Source organism: Melanostigma gelatinosum, assembly GCF_949748355.1.
Source record: "Melanostigma gelatinosum genome assembly, chromosome: 18".
NCBI lineage: Eukaryota > Metazoa > Chordata > Actinopteri > Perciformes > Zoarcidae > Melanostigma > Melanostigma gelatinosum.
The window spans coordinates 7,772,248-7,786,451 of NC_136651.1; the positions used below are offsets into that span (position 1 = coordinate 7,772,248).

Here is a 14,204-nt window from a genome sequence, read left to right on the forward strand (position 1 = left end):
AACGATATGTTTTTTATAACAATCGACCGAAACAGCAGATCCAACTCTGTAACATCTGTAGGCGTGTTTCTGTTTGTCCGATGTGAAATGTCACAGTTCGTGTTTGCGAGTGGATACCGGGAGCAGGAATAACAAACATGATAAACGTGAACGAGTAGTATTCTCATTTTTCTCTGCAAGTGAGCATTAAATGTTATGTTGTTTATCGAGGTTGTCGAGAGGCCACACATTTGCAGAGTGTTTGTCTGGAGACTTACCTCAGACAGGGCTCGTGTTTTAGGCCGAAAAAAAAAGAAATGACCTGCAGTCAGTGGACTCAGATTCAGACTTTAATTAACAGAGCCTCTCAGAGACAGCTGATCCAGGTCAGGAGCTAAGGGTATTCAATATGTGCTCAATTACAAAAGCCAATTTCCTTTCTCTCTTCGGGTATGATGGGAAGTGTCTGACCCTTGTGGCTGGATTCTAATAACTCACATCTTAGGAGCCGACTGGGAGCCAAAAACTTCCAACGATGTTGCTCGACCAATGGATTTAAAAAACCATCTCTAAACTGACTCGTAGAACCGTAATGTTTGTCTCAGACAATCAAGCTGCAAGTCCCTCCACATGTCGAGAGGTTTGCGACGATGATTTATTCATGCAATCTGTGGCCCCGCTCACCTCCACAGGAGCCCGGCGCCCTCTCCTGGTAGGAGAACTGTAGGTGCAGCTCCTCCTCACTCATCTCCCTGATGAACACCTTGAGCAGGCAGCGGATCATGAACAGTGCATTGTGGGCCTGCCAGATAAACAGCTGACTGTGGAAGGGGGGAAAAAAAATGAATGAATGAAGCGTCGGGTTATCACATTGTAATCGTCAAATAATGACTCCCCCCCCGAACTTCACCGAAGCCTTTGACTTACTGTACTTAATATGCATCTTCTGATGATGAACAGTTTTCTCTAAACTGCATTACAACAACGAAGAAAACTAAGAGAATAGCGACGCCCTCCCGCTCGATAGTAAACAACTTAACTACGTCTTCACTCATGAAATGGGGACAAAGTTGGTGAGAAACAAATGAAGAGGAAAACAAGAAATGATTGGAACCATCCAGAGCAAGCAAAGATGTTTCACAACCACGAAACACCAACACGGGCGTGTCTAATCAGTTCCACAAATTGACAATTTCCACATGCCAATTTTTGTCAGACGCCAAAAACGTCGGTTTGTTTGTGGGGAAACTAGACGCGAGCGGGAAGGGGAGCGATAACGATGCGTGAGAGACAATGAAGAGTTTCCCACCCGAAGCTTGTTTTGGTCATCTCTGTGGATACGGAAGCTTGGCAGCGAGTGCAGAATAATGCCACATGTGCTGGTGGTTATACCTCAGCAGTGTTCTCGTGGGAAACCACTTCCCCCGACTGCCTGTGAGCAAACAATAACCGGCCTGCACTCTCTCCCGCACAGCGAACCCGTTCATCGTTACTGACGCACTCGTCTGAATTCTCTCCTCCGAGGTTCCCATACTCACTCTTGGCATTCTGTGGAGATTTTCAGCTCTTTGGTTCTTCCGAGGAAAATTCGAACCAGAGCCCCAAAGTTCCCCGACCTGGGATTGTTTTCAACTTGAAAAAAAATAAAAAATAAGGAGAACTTAGCAGCAGCATTACATGAGAATCCAGAAACTTCCCAATCTGATAGTTTGGGACGCAAACAATAAGAATATTTAAACAACGAGAAGTCGATAGTTATAGTTATCAACGTACTGAAGATCTTGGCGAGGGGGATGACAGCCTCCTCCAGTAACTTGGAGTCTCCGCTGGTTTAAAGGAAGAACAAAACACGAGAGTTAGAAAGAAGAGGGGACGATACCTAAATGATGTGCTAAATAAATCATCTGCCCTCTGTTAACCAAACACAAATCACATTCAAATAGTTTGCATCTGCTTTTACATAAAAAAAAAGACTCACGTTTACAGACTTCTTCACTTTTTGTGTACATATATGTTTGGTGCTTCAGTGAATGCAGTATGTCTCAGGGCACCACTATGCTGACCTAACAGTTATTCAAGTCATTAATTCAAAGATAAATCGATCATAAAGAATAATAGCTAGTGGCAGCACTCACTTAAACCCTCTAATAGTCCTGATTTTTTGTGTTGGCAGTGCAGATACTGTATGTCGACTTTGTGTCTTTATTTCTTGTATTTGTGTTCAAATAAATAAGATAAATCTTTGATCATACGGGGAAGAAAGCATGGCTCAATAATGAGTAAGGATAAGTACACGAGTGCATGTGCTCTGTTATCAGTCAGTTGCAAGAACGAATGCTGCGTCTTTCTTTACTTCTTAACGCTCTTTACAAAGGAACTAAACGTCGACCTATTCTCAGCCCAGCAGGACAATAACCCTGTGGAATCATTGCTGAGGTCTGCAAACATCCTGTCCACAGTTTAATGTTTGATCCGGGTTGAGAATCTTAACTCTCTCAGTGGAAAGCACACGAGACCTCTTGAGCAGATACTTAAGGGGGAATTTGTAAAAAAAACAGAGACGTGTTCAAGAAGCTGCTAGTGGAGTCGTATTTTAGATTTTTAAACACCAGCTGTAAGACTGTGATGAAAACACTTCCAGGAGAAGACTGTATTGATCAGTTTTACCTTCAATTTGTTTTCCCTCCTTGCTTTCTCGAGGAATCGCTGACACAAGCTTTGCTTACTAGCTTTCTCCTGCGCTCTTAACTGCATTTTATTCATCACAATTGTGCGATGCTTCTGGAAGCTCCGAAAAAAGCAAGCAAGCGGGCCTCATCTTAGTAATTATTTCTGTCCTAAAATACTCACTGTATAACGATAAAGAGACGGAGAATCGTGCTTGTAAAGCTGCAAGCAGCAAATGTTTGGTGCTTTAACTTTATAAATTGTGAAAATAATAATCATTGAATCTTGCAACATTCTGGGACACACGTCTAACAGAACCTTTCCGTGTGTGTGTGTGTGTGTGTGTGTACACATGTGTGTGTGTGTGTGTGTGTGCGTACATGTGTGTGTGTGTGTGTGTGTGTGTGTGTGTGTACACGTGTGTGTGTGTGTGTACGTGTGTGTGTGTGTGTGTGTGTGTGTGTGTGTGTGTGTGTGTGTACACCTGCTGGTGGGACTGATGAAGGTGAAGGAGATGAGCTGGTTCCAGAAAGGATCGTTCTCCGACATGGATTCTGTGCCCACCAGGACCTTGAGGCTGGGATTATCGGACAGGTCACTGACATGGCTGGTGTTTGCTCCCATCTCTCTCTCTCTCTCTGTCTGTCTGTCTGTCTGTTTCTCTCTCTCTCTCTACTGGCTCCACTCAGCCAGACTCACCACTCTTCACTGCTTTTTCACCAGGCATATGCCAAATCCTGGGAAAAGAGGAAATGCTTTAATCATTGATGCCATAACAGAACAAATGAACAACCACTGCTACAAACAAACTAGGTCTGTCTCAGCCACTTCACAGGGATTTTAATTCACCAAAATGGCTAAAAAGGCCGGTGCAAACATCCAAGTGCAGTAGAAAGGGCAGTAGTAGATGCAACTAGCACATAACTGAGATTCATTATGTTACTTAGCACTTGTAAACATAATTACAACTCAGATTAAACATCAAGTTGGTCTCATTTAATCTCAAGTAGCAGAACTATCATGAAGTTGATCAACAATATAGGAAGACAAGCCACCACTGGAAAGGATAACGTGGATCTGTAATCTCCCTATCCTTGTATTTCTAATAAACATTTTGATTTGAGTTATTCTGTGTCCAATACATTAACTTAAAACAGAGGCCACGTTGACTACAGGATAACACAAAGGAACCAGGATGTTTGTTTTGATTTCTTGAAATGGCACACCTTTAGCACACAGGGGCCAAAGCGAGCTGGAGTCCACTATAATAAGCCACAGAGAATAATACCTCTTTTAGTTTTAATGGTAATAAAGGCACAAATCTGAGCTAAAGGGATACAGATTCCACTAAAATAGATATTTGTCTCATGTTTATTGTCATTGGCTGACAGACTATTGTGACTGGTCAGATCTGGACTGTGCTGTCTCGTGGGTCTCTAGCTGCTAATGTGACTGCTCTTGCATCTGCTGAGTTAACCAACTTGCATGACGTTAGCTAGCTCATCCGGTTTCAGGTGCAACATATGATAGCCTCGGTTATTCTGACCGTAAACACGGTGCACTGAATGTCACACATTAGCATTAAATCATAGCGACGTACATTACTGATTCACGAGCGTGGCCAGGTTAATAAGTCACTGTGTCTGGAGAGCAGCTAACATTAAGGTTCACAGCTTGTTTGCTATCAGCTGACCGCTTACCTGTCATGAATGCTTCTCGCAGTTTCTGTGTCTCTCGATTTCCAGGACCGTTAAAACGCGACTTGTTTCTACACTAAATAATATGTTTATCCTAATATTATTTCTTAAGTGCAATTTCCTAAACGCAAACCCTTGAAACTGAGGGTAATTTGAGAATATTAAGTTTACTCTACATACTCCTTTCGTCCATGTTTTCCACGTCGCCAACCCCTTGCGTAACGACGACATGTGGGCGTTGACTGCGTCTGAGCAGAGCCGTGTAAAGAGAGAGTCGCGTCGAGGGTAGTTCGGAACGTTTGATTGTCACGTATCAGAATCACAACCCCTGAACCGTTTATTTGCCAAAGTACGTTGCAGATACAAGGAATTTGACATGGTGGATTGGTGCATAACATTAAACAATCAATCAACACAGTTCAAAAAATAGAAAGATGTCCACATTTGCAATAAAATAGAAAAATATAACAATTTATAAAAAAATATGGTGCACAAACAAACAGATAAGAGTACTTTAAACGGTAGAATGTAAGTATAATGTGAAAGTGTCAAGTGTATTTAAATATAGAAATATAGAAGGGATGTGCAGGGGAGTGTACCGGTAGGAAATTGTCCCGGGTGCCCTCGGGTAGGGATAGGTATCTGCACGATTTTATTATTACAAGGAAAACCCCTTTTCAGTGCTCTGTTCTTTTTCATTACTAAATAATTGCTTTTAAAAAACACATATAGAATGTTAAAAACAAATAAATTCAGAACAGAATTAGAAGGTATTTATAATTTAGATATAGCTCAACATTGTTTCTACAGGAACCACGGAAATGTTTACACCAGCAAAGTCACCATATAAAGGCATAAATATCTCACTGGAAACATTCATATTCATTTGAATCAGTCGTGACTCTCATTAAACGGCTCTGCTTTTGGTACGCGTTGCTTTGAGTTGACATCTACAGGCGACGCAATGTGAGCCTGCAGTACGTCCTCCACACCACCAGGTGGTCTCCTCGTCTGCTCTATCCGCACGTGTGTTGTTTGACTCGGATTCTACACGAGTTCCTGCGCGAGATTCGTGTCTGAATACAACATGTCGGCGTTCAAGAGAAAACGTGGAAGACAGACTCAGGCTGATAGAAAGGCAAAGAAAGCGAAAATTGTAGCAGATGGAGGCGAAGCACCGGTGGACGCCGATCAGGAGAAGAACAATGAAGTCACGATTCCAGCACCGGTTTCGTCGGTAAGTGTTCCTGCTTACTATTAGCCACTAGGTTGTTAGCTAACGTGCCCAGTCGGGGATCACACTCTTAAAACAAGGGAAAGCGAAGATTTAAATGCTCAGTATTTCCTGTTTGTTATTGACAATGAAGAGTCTAACTGAACGAACTGGGAAATGGTCTAAAATCCACAATAATAACCATTCTTTATTTTTCTTTAACAGGGTAGATGGAAAAACAAGGAAAGAGTTCTAATTTTCTCCTCAAGAGGCATCAACTTTAGAACAAGACACTTGATGCAAGACCTGCGGACCCTGATGCCTCATGCAAAAGCAGGTCAGTGCCTTGTCAACCATAAACAGTATTATTTCACCCGTAAAACATGTGCTGACATTGCTACTTGTGTTAAGCAGAGATATACGTTGTTAATTATACTCTCTTGAAAATGTTTCTTTCCTTTGTCTGTTAGATACAAAAATGGACAGAAAGGACAAGTTGTTTATTGTTAATGAGGTGAGTGTTTTAATTAAAAAGGTGAACATTATGTATAATCTCATGCGTGCACCCTTGCTAAAGATCTGTATTGTTCCCAGGTGTGTGAAATCAAAAACTGCAACAAATGCCTCTTTTTTGAAGCCAAGAAAAAGCAGGACCTCTACATGTGGTGAGAGTTTGATCTTTGTTCCTCCCTCTAAACATTGAAATGTCCTTTTTTGTAATTGGTGTTATAGAACGCAACAGAAGTAAATTCAACAATGTAATTTCCTTACAGGATTGCCAACAGCCCTCATGGACCGTCTGCAAAGTTTTTGGTGCAAAACAGTGAGTTGCTTCCGTCCCACAGTTGTGAAGCGCAGTAGACGACATCTGTCATGTTCCACGGTGACAAACGGGTCCATGTGTTTGTCTCTCCACAGTTCACACACTGGCTGAACTCAAGATGACAGGAAACTGCCTCAAAGGATCCAGACCGCTGCTCTCGTTTGATCCTGTGAGTAGTACTGGTCAGAAGTTATTCTGTCAATAATATGATTTTATCAGTATTCTTAGTGACTGATTGGGCAGCTATGTGACACAAAGACCTGTAATTCCATCCACACACCAGATGATTTCAATGATCACTGTTTGGAGGAATTTATCTCTAAAAATACTGTCTAACACACTGTCTACTCTGGTACATTGTTTCCCATCATAGATCTGAGTAGACAATATGTCTAAAATATGCATTTATGTATGTTGACCAGCGTCGGAAATGCACGAGGGCAAAAATGCCCCTAAGAAATATAATTTTGCCCCCGATATCACTAGGAGAGGGGCGAACAATGCCCCCGAACTTTCTAAACAAATAAAAAAACGGAGCGCTTCTTAATCAGACCTACTGCGGTCAACTCAGCAGACACTTAAATTGTAATGCACCTATGCTGAAATCCACGGTAAATTCATTCAAACGGCGCAGCTCGGGAGCGAGCGAAGGACTTTGAAAGTTAACGGAACGATTAACGTGAGACAACATCCGGTTTCTTCAGACGAAACATCCGGTTTTCAGAATAAGATGCCAACAAAGTATAAATATTGCATAATGGGAATTTGATTAAATGAATTGTATTCACGTTAAGTATAAAACATGCTACCTGCATCTCGTGAGTTAAAGGGAAAATACACCTAAAGTGTCTTTATTCTTTGATGAGGGTTGCTGGAAATTAATAATATATAATTAAGATATTTTACGAAGATATTTTAAGTAAAAACTCTGAACTGAATTTGTACCTTCAAATGGCACTTTTTTTCTTTTTCTTTTAAGGTGCTATAAAATAGTTTTTCTCAAAAATTCCACACAATAACTAATGCATGAGTTCAGGACAAAAATGGGTAATATGACAATATTTGAGGTGCTACAAAAATATCTTTCTCAATAATTCCATACAATGACTGATGTATATGTAATCAAGGCATCGTTGACTTAATAATTGTTAATAGTTGTTTAAAAATGTAATAACAATAAATAACCACAAAGAAATAAGAATAAAATTGAATATGATTGTCTGATTTATGTTTGTTTTTTGTTTAAAAAAATCTAAGAAAACACTTTGAATCTGTAGACTACTGCCTAAGTCTTATTGCCATTTGATGACAATTGCTCATATACTGGAAGCCTAAATAAGTATATTTATTATTTTGAACAAAGGTTAAATGTTATTTCACAAGTTTCAAAAAGTGCCCCCAATTTTTTGAAAATGCCCCTCGATTTCAGTCAGTGGGGGCAAAAATTGCCCCCAAAAATATGTAAATTTCCTACCCTGATGTTAACAGCTGGTAGATCGGTAAAGGTAAGAACTTGTCAGAACATTAACACGAGTTGTCTCTTCTGTTTGTTTTCGTCTGCAGAAATTTGACACGGAGCCCCACTTTGCTTTACTGAAGGAGCTCTTCACCCAGGTGTGTATACAGAATGCATCCATTAATCCCGAAAGGCTGTGTTGGGTTTAAGTTTACTTGATGTAATTATCATTGTTTAGATGCAGCAGTGAATCTAGAAAGCTGAGGTTTCATATCTACATTTTTAAATAGGAGGAAGTCCTCAATACATTTTACTGTTGCAGACATTTTCCACTCCACGCTACCACCCGAAGAGTCAGCCTTTCGTTGACCACGTCTTCACATTCTCCATCGCAGACAACAGGATATGGTTTAGAAACTACCAGGTAACTATTCTACAATTCTTCAGTCATCCAGGCTTACATTGTAAATATTTCATTGTTCTTCTGTTGTGGCGTCAGTGTTCAGATATTTTTATTCAGCAAAAAACATCTCTGTGCCACATTCAGATCATGGAGGAGGACGCCGCTCTAGTGGAGGTCGGACCTCGCTTTGTTCTCAACCTCATCAAGATCTTTCAGGGGAGCTTCGGAGGGCCCACGCTCTTCGAGAACCAGGGCTTCATGTCTCCCAACATGGTAAAAATGACTTGTCAGCATGTGATGTGTCTGATTCCTTACCATGCTACATCATACGTTATCTGATTATGTCACCTTCCTCACACGCCCTCAGCACCGGCGACAGATCCGACTGGCGGCAGCAGCCAGAATGCGTGAGAAGCAGATGGTGAAGGAGATGCAGAAAATGAAGAAGACTGAAGTGAAGGAGGACGTGACCAAAGACGTTACAGCCGACGTCTTCCTAACACCAGCTGACGAGACGCACGTTCACATCCAGATGGACGCACCCGAACCGAAAGTAGCGAAGAAGAACAAACACAAGGCTTTCAAAAGACAAAGGATGGCACGCAGGTAACTGGATGGACTGTCGTGCCGAGTGAATGGCTTATGATTCAATGTTGTCTCAAGCAAATGTGGTAATGCAGCAGTGCGGTCCAATATTATGAGCTTTGTTAGGTTAAAAGAAAAGACTTGAAACTGTACAACACGTTTAATTATCACGCGACAGAATTGAGAACATTTTAAAGATGCACGTGTTGTGTTCAATGTCTGTTACCATAGTTTGTGAATTCACACAATATGTTTTATGCTCCCTCCCTCAAAGACTGTACCGCTTGTAACTACGATACTGCAAAGAAATATTTTCCCATCCTTTTTGATAAACAGAAATATTCCATCAATGTAAAAAAAATGAACTTGTTTGTTGATTTTGAGTGACCACAATTGTTTTCAATGTCATGAAAATAAAACAATTTGAACTTCTTCTGCGTCATCTGATGTATACTTCCAACAAATGCTTGTCAAAGGTGTCGGCAAACATGAAGGACAGTTATGGCAATGCCTGTGGAGTGCAGACCTCCTGTACGAAACAGGAAAACGACTGTCTTAAATATTTTATGGGCTGTCGACCAGCTCCCTGCATGTGAGGACAAAAGGCAGAAGAAGCTCCAGAAACACAAATCTGTACACAGACTGATTGTGGCCTCAACTGGACTACAAACCATGTGGGTTGAAGGAATTACAGGCAATGTTTTCTGACTCAAAACACCTGGAACTCCATGGACTTACAATATATACTAACTGTACATACAATAATTTTCCATATCCCGTCTATGACTATGTACTTTCTATGATAATGGTCTAACAAGACCAAGTAGGTGACCTCATTCCACAAATCCAGTTTATGCCTGCACCGCAGACTTTTCCCACTCATTCAATGAGACTGCCCCCCCCCCCCGCCCGAAGTTCATTCGACTGTAGTCACTCCTCCACCTCCTCATCAGGACAACAGAAGTATTCCACAAAGCAGATCTGTCCGTCGTCGTTTCTGATCAGGTACTGCAGAGACAGGAAGCCCCTGCTGTCTGTCCTCACAGAGACTTTACAGGACAAAGCCAGGGCTTTGGTGGACGGCTTCAGGAGGGACATCTTGTACCTGTGACAGTCAACGGCGAGGCCAGCACACAACGTGGAGCATTAATAACAGTCATTACGGGCAGATACAGAGACAAGACTTCCTCAGGGTGCGATGTAAAAAAAACTAAAGCTGAAGCAGCAGAATTGATCTTTTCATAGGGGGGCAACATGAGGAAACTATGGATTTATTTCTCTGTGCTAACCTGTTGGTTTGTGTCTTGTCGCATCGGAACAGCTCCATCATGTCAGAGTCTTTGGGATAGTCATAATGAGCATTTCCAGAGTTCCCAAACGTGGACAATCTGGAGAGCAGAACAAATCCCAGAAGAATAAGTATAATACAAGATTATAGATTTCACAGTTGAATTAATGAAAAGAGGATACATGTATTGTAAACATAGTTGTTTGGAATTTTAGCGATATAAAAACTAACCAAAAGTCCAGTCAACATTAAACTTTAGAACAAGCAGTGATGCTTGAAACAGCAGATTCAGGTTTTGACAACACACCTAAAGTATGGGGGGCTGGGGGACATGGTGATCTGCAGCACCTCACTGGTCATGTCCAACTCAGAGAAGGCTTCCTTCAGACTCTCTGACTGCAGGATCACCTTTAAAAAAAGAGCCAGAGGTACATGAGTCCGAATCAATTACTGTTTCCAGAAAGCTTGCAGACATATGCAGTATATTTCCTCGTGGGTTTGATTAATAAGCAATCATTGAAATTAACAGAAAAAGGTGTATTTTATTGTTTGTATTTGTCAAACTATGTAGTTGTATATATAAACAGTATACTAATTACATGAAATAGTGTCAGATCACCTTGTTTGTGACATTGGTGCTGCAGAACTCAAAGTCAACTGGCTCCTCTGGTTCTTGCGTGTTGATCTTGCACACAGTCACTACCCCACCCTCCTCCAGGAACAGTGTGAGGGGGTAACCGTACCCCCTGTAGCACATCCGCAAGGCTGTTGACACTCCTTCAACATCGCACAAGGGAGATAATGAAAATGTTCAGTCATATCTGAGATGTATAATAATCTAAATACAGCAGACACAATCCTATTTAAACTGTGTTTAGACAGGATTGTATCTGTTTTGTTTATTTAATGCTTCCTTTATCTGTACCAGGTGCTGCGCTTCCTCCAAAGATATTAAGGCAGTCCAGCAGAACTGTGAGGTTGACCTGGAAGCCCACCGAATCTTCCCGTATGGTGAACTCTTGGAAGATCTCCGCCTGGATGAAAAAGAAAACACATCTGTTATTCCAGACTCTCTGCACATGCTCAATGAAAGAGGATAAGGGGGATTATGTGTGCACATAAGACACACCTGGATGAAGGCATTGGCTTGCAGACATTTGGAGTCTTCCACAGTGACCTTTAGGCCGTTGGGTGTGGCGCTGAAGATGGCGTGGTCTTTGAATGTGATGGCTTTCAGTAAATTGGACAGATTGCGAGCATTGTCCAAACTGGCCACTAAAACGTATTGTTCATCATCGGCTTGCGACTGCGTTGACAGAGGCATTGTGGCACTGAAACGAAGACACACAGAACTGATAAGACTGCACAAAAACTATAAAATAGCTTAGTTATCAAGTTGAATCTCGTTAACAGAGAGGTTTCTTTTATTGCAACCTTGATACTATGATCATTTAAAACCAAGAACAAACGCTTAGCCGAAAAAGGTCAGGTAACTGTACCATAGATGCACAAAGCTGTCATTTTAATGTCTGTTATTTACCTTTTTTAAGCTAGGCTAACGTTATATGACAGCCTATCACATGTAGTTCGTGAAGAGTTAAAAACAACGATAATTTAAGTGTCATGTATTAAGTGCCATTTAAAATGTTTGTGATAATGCGTCACTTACTTACAAAGTTGTATTTCAGAATCTCATGTGCCTGTGTTTTGCGGAAAGGCGCCTCTGACAACTTCCGCTTCTCTCTTCATCGACGGAAGTAGGGTTTGCTCATATGCAGATATTCTTCTCCGGAAGTAGGTTCTGCGCATGTGCAGATACATTCCAGAGACCTCGTACCAGAGACCAAAACACGAAAGAATTGTCCTCTCTACAGCGGCAGTACGTGACACCAGTTGTGTCTTGTGATCCAAAGAGGTGAGATTATAACAAATTTAAACGTTGTTGAGACTGCAGGCTATTTATAATTATTCATACCTGTTCCGTTCACTGCGCGATGACAGGAAGTTAGCGTTAGCTTAGCTAAACATGACTGGTGACATCACTGATCACTAACGAGGCCAGTTAACGTTAATGAGACACAACATGTCTCAAGAAGAGCCTCAACAGGTTCACGACTCACATTCTGACAAACTGTTCAATTCTAATCTATTTATTATCAATAATAAATGGCCACCTCATAGCTCACAGGGATAACTACATTGAAAGTTCAGTCACGTCTTGAATGAAATCGATATATAAATTGACCCTCTAAATATATGAGCATAAAAAGTTTGTGACCACTGAGATAAAGTCCCATTATTAATATTTTTTTGACATCTTGTGTGTTCTTTCTCTGCTTCAGGTTCTTTATTTTGTGCAGCCTGTCTCAGCTGCAGTCATGGTGTGCATCCCCTGTATTGTGATTCCGGTCCTGTTGTGGGTCTACAAGAGGTTCCTGGAGCCTTTCCTCTATCCTTTCATTTCACCGATTATCAATAGATTCTGGACCAAAAAAGCAGTCCAGGAGACTGCGGCTAGTGACCAAAAAGTTAGCGAAAAGAGTAATGGCACTTACACAGTAAGTTGATTGAAAAGTGATGATGTTATTGAGTTATTGATAACAGCATTTTGAAAGACATTTTCCTTCTCATGTGTTTCAGCCTGAAAGCAACGGTGAGGCCACTGCTAATGGATCCACTATCGCAGCCGATAAGAAGACAGATTGACGGCTCTAAATGATTATAACGCATCTTAAACAGTGTAAATATTCTATTATTTTAATATAGAGAAACTATAAATTAACTTATAATACCTCTATGAATGGAGTGGTTTTTAAATAGCCTTCCATGTTATCGTATCTTGTCATTTGTACAACAGTAACTTTAAGAAATTAGTTATTGTTGATATATGCATTTACTGTGTTGATTATTCACTCTCGACAGAATAGTTTCCTATGTCAAAATTGCAATTTAATGAATGAATAAAAGACTACGTTCAAATAGAAAAAGATGCTCAAGTTTTTCCCCATACTTCCTCTAGCTTACTTCATGTTGTGAGTCATCAAGGGATCGATTTTGATAACGCAGCGTGACCATACAAGGGTCACTAATTTAAGAGAGGAGTGTTCCAAACACAAAACATATTGTGCACTGTGTGCACAATTATTAGGCAAGTTGTATTTTTGAGGATTCATTTTAATATTTAACAACTACAGTGCTCTCGGTCAATCCAAAATGTTAATAAGCCTGAATATTTAAGAAAGTAAAAGTGAGGTTTTGGCTTTCTTAGGAGAATATCTGTGTGCACAATTATTGGGCAACTTTTTTCAGCCCCTAAATACTCTGATCAAGCCACTGACCGGTTTTTAGCACTGATGTTTTTGGGGGGATTTAACTGGGATTAACCAGTAATTCAAATGATTATATTGTCTTAATCAAATGTAACATGTATGTAATGTGATATAATGTCCTCAGCCAGGGCAATAACCAGGATTTTAGAAATAGGTCATAAGTCTGCATATCGCACAACCCTCTGATCAGTTTGACAAGAAAATGAATTAACGATTGTGTCACTTTGAAGCCTTGAAGTTGTCCAATTTAAATATATAGAGTCATTAGCTCATGAAGTACTTACCGTATGTTCGAAAGTTAGTTTTAAATTTAGTTGCATGAAGAGGTGGCCTCTGTAAATGCAAGTGTCCCTGTCACCACTAGAGAGCATCATGGTATTATAACCTATATACAATACGCCCTATGATGATAACTAATGACAGTAAGATAGATAGATAGATATAAACTTTATTCATCCCCAGGGGGAAATTCGTTTGTAGCAGCAATCTGTAAGTAAGCTGGCATCTGTGAGACTTTATAATCAATCTACAATCACAGATTCACTACAGTAGTGTGGAATAAACAGGGAGATGTGGTAGTCAACAATTTATATATATATATATATATATATATATATATATATTAATGTCATGGATTAGTGGAGGACAACATACAGAACTAGAAAAAGCATTTCCTGCTGAATAAACAGGGAGATGTGGTAGTCAACTATTTATATATATATATATATATATATATATATATATATATATTAATGTCATGGATT

The 14,204-nt window shown here is 40.4% G+C and overlaps 3 protein-coding genes across 4 annotated transcripts in view; 1 reads left to right on the plus strand and 2 right to left on the minus strand.

Moving 5' to 3' along the window:
• dym (dymeclin) overlaps positions 1-4,539 on the minus strand; it is a 44,618-nt gene extending 40,079 nt beyond the window's left edge. The window contains exons 1-5 of the mRNA XM_079288906.1: positions 4,347-4,539; positions 3,131-3,383; positions 1,753-1,805; positions 1,518-1,611; positions 664-800 (exon numbers count right to left, since the gene is read on the minus strand). Coding sequence (XP_079145032.1) covers positions 664-800; positions 1,518-1,611; positions 1,753-1,805; positions 3,131-3,270 — 424 coding nt within the window. The 5' untranslated portion in view covers positions 3,271-3,383; positions 4,347-4,539. The remainder of the gene's footprint in view (positions 1-663; positions 801-1,517; positions 1,612-1,752; positions 1,806-3,130; positions 3,384-4,346) is intronic.
• Positions 4,540-5,410: 871 nt separating this feature from the next.
• On the plus strand, positions 5,411-9,262 carry bxdc2 (brix domain containing 2). The gene is made up of 10 exons (XM_079289242.1): positions 5,411-5,580; positions 5,782-5,893; positions 6,027-6,070; positions 6,151-6,221; positions 6,330-6,379; positions 6,475-6,548; positions 7,943-7,993; positions 8,158-8,259; positions 8,383-8,511; positions 8,606-9,262. The coding sequence occupies exons 1-10, from the start codon at positions 5,431-5,433 to the stop codon at positions 8,846-8,848; spliced, it is 1,026 nt and encodes a 341-aa protein (XP_079145368.1). The 5' UTR covers positions 5,411-5,430; the 3' UTR covers positions 8,849-9,262.
• Positions 9,263-9,451: 189 nt separating this feature from the next.
• Positions 9,452-11,850, minus strand: rad1 (RAD1 homolog (S. pombe)). Of its 2 annotated transcripts, none has more exons than XM_079289243.1 (7): positions 11,785-11,850; positions 11,241-11,442; positions 11,037-11,145; positions 10,731-10,888; positions 10,419-10,519; positions 10,113-10,211; positions 9,452-9,928 (listed from the first exon to the last, which is right to left on the minus strand). In XM_079289243.1, the coding sequence occupies exons 2-7, from the start codon at positions 11,433-11,435 to the stop codon at positions 9,754-9,756; spliced, it is 837 nt and encodes a 278-aa protein (XP_079145369.1). In that variant the 5' UTR covers positions 11,436-11,442; positions 11,785-11,850; the 3' UTR covers positions 9,452-9,753. The 2 variants fall into 2 exon arrangements, with proteins under 2 accessions (XP_079145369.1, XP_079145370.1); XM_079289244.1 differs by having other exon boundaries at positions 11,781-11,835.
• Positions 11,851-14,204: the final 2,354 nt, after the last annotated feature.

Excerpts from the sequence above, each read along its gene's own strand:
- bxdc2 (XM_079289242.1), top strand. The coding sequence starts at position 5,431 with ATGTCGGCGTTCAAGAGAAAACGTGGAAGACAGACTCAGGCTGATAGA. Across the intron at positions 5,581-5,781 it reads TTCCAGCACCGGTTTCGTCG|GGTAGATGGAAAAACAAGGA; the intron begins GTAAGTGTTCCT and ends TTTCTTTAACAG. Across the intron at positions 6,222-6,329 it reads AAGCAGGACCTCTACATGTG|GATTGCCAACAGCCCTCATG; the intron begins GTGAGAGTTTGA and ends ATTTCCTTACAG.
- rad1 (XM_079289243.1), bottom strand. The coding sequence starts at position 11,435 with ATGCCTCTGTCAACGCAGTCGCAAGCCGATGATGAACAATACGTTTTA. Across the intron at positions 10,520-10,730 it reads GCACCAATGTCACAAACAAG|GTGATCCTGCAGTCAGAGAG; the intron begins GTGATCTGACAC and ends CTTTTTTTAAAG. Across the intron at positions 9,929-10,112 it reads GACAAGACACAAACCAACAG|GTACAAGATGTCCCTCCTGA; the intron begins GTTAGCACAGAG and ends TGACTGTCACAG.